The sequence below is a fragment of the Sinocyclocheilus grahami genome, unplaced genomic scaffold (assembly GCF_001515645.1).
Source record: "Sinocyclocheilus grahami isolate Dianchi unplaced genomic scaffold, SAMN03320097.WGS_v1.1 scaffold258.1, whole genome shotgun sequence".
Lineage (NCBI taxonomy): Eukaryota > Metazoa > Chordata > Actinopteri > Cypriniformes > Cyprinidae > Sinocyclocheilus > Sinocyclocheilus grahami.
Window position 1 is genome coordinate 177229 of NW_015505437.1, and position 7142 is coordinate 184370.

General features: G+C 40.1%; 1 protein-coding gene across 1 annotated transcript in view; it reads right to left on the reverse strand.

Moving 5' to 3' along the window:
• Positions 1-735: 735 nt before the first annotated feature.
• The window catches only part of LOC107598921 (granulocyte colony-stimulating factor receptor-like), a 9087-nt gene continuing 2680 nt past the window's right edge, over positions 736-7142 (reverse strand). Inside the window, exons 4-13 of the mRNA XM_016290361.1 lie at positions 6026-6090; positions 5260-5458; positions 4965-5156; positions 4426-4524; positions 4155-4301; positions 3933-4067; positions 2223-2246; positions 1702-1795; positions 1537-1618; positions 736-1417 (exon numbers count right to left, since the gene is read on the reverse strand). Coding sequence (XP_016145847.1) covers positions 947-1417; positions 1537-1618; positions 1702-1795; positions 2223-2246; positions 3933-4067; positions 4155-4301; positions 4426-4524; positions 4965-5156; positions 5260-5458; positions 6026-6090 — 1508 coding nt within the window. The 3' untranslated portion in view covers positions 736-946. The remainder of the gene's footprint in view (positions 1418-1536; positions 1619-1701; positions 1796-2222; positions 2247-3932; positions 4068-4154; positions 4302-4425; positions 4525-4964; positions 5157-5259; positions 5459-6025; positions 6091-7142) is intronic.

Genomic DNA, 7142 nt, shown 5'->3' on the forward strand with positions numbered 1-7142 from the left:
AAAAAAGTAACATACAAAAGTAACAATGTTGTTGGTAAGCTTTTTTTTTTTTGTCTTATACCCCCACAGCCCCAGCAATAACAAACCAGAAATGTGCTCCTTTCAACCCATTACACTGGATATCATGTAGCATTAACTTTAATATTTTTATTTTTTAAATGCTGCATACATTTGCTACAGTTTCTCAATGCTAACGACACAAGAATGGATTTGTGACATTCTTTTCTAGGCACATTGAAAGAATGAACTTGGAAGGGCAGCACGACAAAATGTGTCTATGTGATTTCTTGAGACAAGTGTCACATAAAGACCAGGCAGTGATTTTGCCGATTGGCTCTCTTACTTGGAAAAGGTGGGACTTACTTTAATAGAGCTGCCATAATGGGAGTACCATTTTCTCCCATTCATTGTAATATCAGTGGTCTGTTTAACCTATATGCAGTCCCTGGCAATACTGCAGAAAGTTAATTATTTTATTTTATTTTTTGCTAATCACTTTGAAATATGTGCCCATAGTCCTCTAGAACTCTCTCTTCTAATTATATTCTTTATATATATATATATATATATATATATATATATATATATATATATATATATATACAGTGGGAAAAAAAAAAAACTTGCTACATGTACTGCATTAAGCTAACTGAGACTTGTTATAGCACTTGTGTGTCATTGCTCTTTTGTTGATTTTGATTGCTTCCATTGTCCTCATTTGTAAATCGCTTTGGATAAAAGCATCTGCTAAATGACTAAATGTAGATGTAATTTAAATGTAAAAACACATCTGTCATGTGAGCCAAATCAGTAAGGTTTGGGCCACATTCAGCTGTGGTTTGAATGTATTCTTTTATATGTTTCTATCTATACTCAAACTCAAAATGAGACACACACATCCTTGAAAAAGAAGCACATACACAATAGGAACTGGATGAATTTGAGTTTAGATATGATCAGTATCCCTGAGCTCTAAAGATCTGAGCATAGGAAATTCTTCGTAAAGTTCTTCATTCTCCTCACTTTCAGTAGAATTCTGAGGGAATGTAGTGAAGCGTTGTACTTTGGAAACACTGCAGCTTGGTGACACATTCTCATACGGTGGGGGGCTGCCAGGGTCATCTGCTCCTAACAGAGGTTGTGTGGACTCAGAGCGAACGTAGGCTGGCGGACAGGATGAATGGTTTTGATATGGACCACCGAAAACCACTGTGGCATAAGGGACAGAATCCCTGTCGTGCTCTGAATCGTGTCTGACAGAGGAATGACTCTCATCACAACTGTCGATGTCGTGTGACCACTGCTTCTCCTTGAAATAGTCACTCTTGAATGGCTCTTTCTCATCCAGATCAAGAAGACTGAAGTGGGACAGATACACCAACACGGGCTCCTTGTCTTCTTTAAAGGGAGGTATGCCCTTGGACATAATCATGTTGAGATATGAATTAATCAAGCATGTTTGATTGACTTTTAAAGCCATTTGATTATTAACTAATCGAAATCTATTTCAGATATTGATGAAAATAATAATCAGACCTGCATTGAATCAGTGGTGGTCCACCTCTTAATGCTGCTGTTGGCAGGATCAGGAATGATAGGCCACAAACACATTTTCACCCTATGAAAAACAGAGATAAATTTAATTATATTATTTTTTTTATAGTCTTAATACTCAAGAATGACAAGCCTGTGGATGCTCACCGTTCATGTTTCCCAATATAGGCAAACACAACAATGGCGAGAAGTGATAACCCAAGGCATGCTGGGATAACAAACAGCACCATTTCAATTCCATCTGAAAAAAAATTTCAGTCAAATCAGTCAAACCAATAATGAAAAGACGCGTGTCTGCATATTCATACTTTCCCTCCAGTAAAAGTCAAAATAATTTGTCTGGTGAACTGCATTCGCTGAGATTCTGGTGTACAACCAATGGAAACTTTGCTTTCCTATAACTGATTTTAAAATCAAAATACAAGATGTGGTATGTTAATGTATTCATATTACACTCATGCACGACTAAGCGTACTTTATCGGTTACTATGAAAAATCAGTGATAATGATTTTTAAGTTGTCATTGAAATGTTATTTGGCAATTACATATTACTATCATCTGTCTCGCATACACCTACATAGGTGTACGATAAAATGTGTACACTACCATTCAAAAGTTTGATGTCAGTAAGTTTTTAATGTTTTTGAAAGAAGTCTCATATGCTCACCAATGCTGCGGTCACGGTCTGCTGCTACGGTGTTGGAACGAGGAGATGAAGGAGCGAGGAGACATCGGAGAACATAGAAAACAGGATTTATTGACTCACATGTAGTACAGGAACCGACGGACGTTTAATACCAGACAAAGAACTCAAAACAGGAAACACTTTAAATGCACATCTTAAACAGGGGAAGACGAGACACACCTGGAATCAAATTAGAAACAATCAGGGAGCAGGAACAGGAAGATAACCAAATAAGGACAAACAGGAACATACACATGACATTAATCCCCCCTCCTGGAAGGGGGGAGGGGAGTGGGGGGCAGGGTACCCTGGAGGCTGGTGCAGGGCAGGAACAAGGTGGAGACAAGGAGGGCCTCCAGGGCGGATTAGGGAGCTCCGGAAGCCATGGCGGAGCAGGCAGTTCAGGTTGCCATGGAGGAGCGGGCACTTGAGGGCGCTCTGGAGGAGCTGACTCTGGAGGGCCCTCTGGAGGTGCAGGGCTGGCTAACTCGGGGGAATCAGGAGACGAAGGAGGGCTGGACGGGACCAGCAGAGACGAAGGAGACTCAGGGGACGATGGAGAGCTGGACGGGACCAGCAGAGACAAAGGAGAACTTTCTGGTGCAGATTCTGGGGTGAGGATAGGAGCCGTGAACTCTGGAAGTAGTGCCATGTCCAAGAGCGCGGAGTCAGCGGCGGCCGGTGGGCATGACGGCAAGGGCCCTCTGGAGGTGCAGGGCTGGCTAACTCGGGGGAATCAGGAGACGAAGGAGGGCTGGACGGGACCAGCAGAGACGAAGGAGACGAAGGGAACGATGGAGAGCTGGACGGGACCAGCAGAGACAAAGGAGAACTTTCTGGTGCAGATTCTGGGGTGAGGATAGGAGCCGTGAACTCTGGAAGTAGTGCCATGTCCAAGAGCGCGGCGGCCGGTGGGCATGACGGCAAGCTGGTTCTGGATCGGGGCCGGATGCTCTCCAGACACCGGAGGATCCCTTCCCTCCAGCTGAGTCCAGTGGTGTCTGGGAGGTTCACGAGGCGATGGTATTTAGCCTCGATCCAGAACAGCAATTTGAGCGTGGCGTCTTCTAACGCCATACTCGCGGCGATCCTGCAGAACTCCCACGCATACTGCACAAACGGGAGATCCAGGCAAGCTAGAGCGGCGAACCGAGCGGCAACTTCCAGAGCCGCGGGGAGAAACTGGGAAAACAAAAAACTTTCAAAAAACGAAAACAAAATTGGGAGAAGGGGCGCTGCTTACTATTTTGTTTGGGTCTGGTATTCTGTCACGGTCTGCTGCTACTGTGTAGGAACGAGGAGACGAAGGAGCGAGGAGACATCGGAGAACATAGAAAACAAGATTTATTGACTCGCACGTAGTACAGAAACCGACGGACATTTAATACCAGACAAAAAACTGGAAACACTTTAAATACACAACTTGATCAGGGGAAGACGAGACACACCTGGAATCAAATTAGAAACAATCAGGGAGCAGGAACAGGAAGATAACCAAATAAGGACAAACAGGAACATACATGTGACAGCTGCATTAATTTGATGGAAAACAGAGTAAAGCAGTGATGATATATATTTTATAAAAGAATACTCACACACACACACACACACACACATATATATATATGTATGTATGTATGTATGTGTGTATATATGTATGATCAGTATGATAATATAGAAATAAATATTCACCCATATGTCCAGTTGCCAGGGCCACAACTGATCCGTTTAAACTTCCGCCCCTCGTATGAACCGTCAAAAGGGCTTCATATTTGGTATGTGGTTGAAGATCTCTCACCACAACGCTGGTCTCCTCAGTCTTTATAACTTGAGACAGAATAGAAACATTATGGTTAAAAACCATTTGAAATCTTCCATTAAAAAATCTGTTATCAACTTTAAATGCTTAAATACCTTTGATATTGTTCATTTCATTCCAAAAGTAAACGGTATATCCTTGAATGATCCCATTTCTCTGTTCGAGGGGGATTTCATCCCAGTGTAGTTTGACATACGAATGTCTGATTTCCATAAAATGCAACACTGGGGCCACAGAGGGTGCTGCAACAATACATGAACATGTAAGTCTGAGCCCACTAGATGGAAGTATTGTATCATTATCCAGCTTTGCTTGATTTACATCAAGCCCTCAGATATCCACTGCTGATTTTCAAGCACTACTCACCTTTCTGACTGCTGTATGCCACTAAAGTGTGTGGAATTCCAATCCCTTTATCATATTTGGGATAAATAGACATCTCATAAGGTTTGTAAGGCTTTAACCCTGAAATTTGAAATAAAACAGCCATAATTAGATCTGCATGCACTTTGTGAACAACACATAAGACTATAAAACGTTAAGTACCAGATGACTTTAAAGTAATTTGCACTCTTAAAAATAAAGGTGCTTCAAAAGGTTCTTCAAGCGATGCCATAGAAGAACCATTTTTGGTTCCACATAGAACCATTCAGTCAAAGGTTCTTTAAAGAACCATCTCTTGCTTACCTTTTTATAATCTGAAGAACCTTCTTTCACCCCAAAGAACCATTTGTGAAACAGAAAGGTTCTTCAGATGTTAAAAGTTCTTTATAGAACCATTTAGACAAAAAGGTTCTTCTAAGGCATAATAAATGCACGGTGAGTGTAAGGCACTTCTTTCAAAAACGTCATTATTCCAAACCAGTAGCATATATAATTATTAATATTATTAATTACAAAAACACCTGTTACTATGGTACTGGAGTTGTTTTTGTCCATCAGAGTAAAGGACAAGAGAGCTGCCGGTGTCTCACACAGAGGTCTCCACTCAAGCACGTATCCTGTGACATTGAGGGACGCTGGTGTTCCCTCCCACACGATCAGCACAGACGTCTCTGACTGGGGATGAACACTGAAATTAGAGACAGAGCCCAGCCCTAAAACAACACAATAAGAAGTCATCAAACATCAGCATTTCTTTGGTAATACACTGTGAACAGAGCCTCCGTCTGATTTATCACACTTCCAGCAATCAAATACCTTTGTTCCGATACACTGGTACTTCGGTATGATCTGAGCTTGACACTGCGTTAGTGGCTCTCAGGAAAACCTTTTCAACCTTCTCGGTGAAATTGAAAAAGCAGTGGCTTTCTTGTGTAACACAAAAAGTATTTTTCGGTTCCTTTGATTCGACAGTGTAGAACAAATTCCAGCCATTGGCACGGAAATTTTCTAAAGGCTAAAATAAGATAACAGAGGTGAAAGGGAAAGTTACAGGTTTAACTCTCAAAGACCCAATCTATCTATCTATCTATCTATCTATTGACATTAAAATAAATATTAACGGAAACATTTCTCATTTTCATTTAGATGAACCAAAAAAATAAACTATATAGACATTTAATAAAACAAAAACACAAACAAAATAAATAAAACTGCATACAATTTATACTAAAATAACACTGTGGCGTGGTCTTGGCACAAGAAAGATCGGCAATAACTTCACAAAGATAAAATTAGTAAGCAAAGCTGATCACACTTTCATATCACACTATCTGTGACTGTTTTTTTGTTTTGTTTTTTGAGGGGGAGGGGTATTTATACTAATGCAGTGATACAAATATTACATATACATACAATATATGCAATCTTTACAAATATGAACATCACAGATATATCATTCAATAACTGCCAGGTCACATATGTGTAGGTGTGTATAATATAGTATTGCGCACGCACACACACACACACACACTCACTGTAAGCCTATAATATAGTATGTCAGGACTGTCAGAATGATTCTCACCTTCCAGTAGAGCTGTGCATTCTGATCATCCACTTTAAGCCATGTGTCCAGGCTGCCAGTCGGAGCTGATAAATGAAAAAGTAACAACTATTTAATATTTTTTGCACAGATAATTATGTTTTTTTTTTTTAAATAGAAGACTTCAGAAGTGGTGAAAGAAATATTGTTGGATAGGTTTCAAGACAAAACTTTTGCTGAAATACTTATTGTCTTCATGTCAGGACAATTCTGTGACTATTACTGTGTATGTGTATGTGTGTGTGTATATATGTGTGTGTGTGTGTGTGTGTATATATGTGTGTGTGTGTGTGCTTGTTTATGTGGTTTATGAGGACACAAATTTGTATAATAACATGGGTATGACATAGGTATTACAACGAGAAGGTGATTTATGAGGACATTTTGAGTGTCCCCGTAATTCAAAAAACATTTTTGTGACAAATGAGGACATAAATTTGTATAATGACAAAGGTATGACTTAGGTATTACAAGGAGAAGGTGACTTTTCAGGACATTACCCCATGTCCCCACTTTTCAAAACGCTTATAAATCACACAGAATGGAGTGTACTGAAAATCTGAAATAGCACAAAGTCTCCTGTGAGGGGTAGGTTTAGGGGTAGGGTTGGTGTAGGGCAATATAATGTACGGTCTGTACAGTATAAAAACCATTACGCCTATGGAGAGTCCCCACTTTTCACAAAAACAAATCTGTGTGTGTGTGTACTTGTTTATGCTACATTGTGGGGACCGACCTGTGGTCCCCATGAGAAAAAAAAAATAGTATATGATGTTTATCTGAAACTGTAACAATGCAAACAGGTTTTCTCTAAGGGGTAGGTTTAGGTTTAGGGCATAGAAAATATAGTTTGGGGAGTATAAAAGTAATAGAAAGTCCCCACAGTTCACAGAAACAAATGCGTGTGTGTCTGTGTGTATGAGAGTGTGTGTGTGTGTGTGGTTCAGAATGTCCCCATATACAGGTATATATGGGGACATTCTGAACCACACACACAGGCTCATACACACACATATATATATTTTTTTTTATTTTTATAGGTAGATATGGTAATGTCCCCATAAAACAAGGAAACCCAATATGTGTGTGTGTGTGTGTG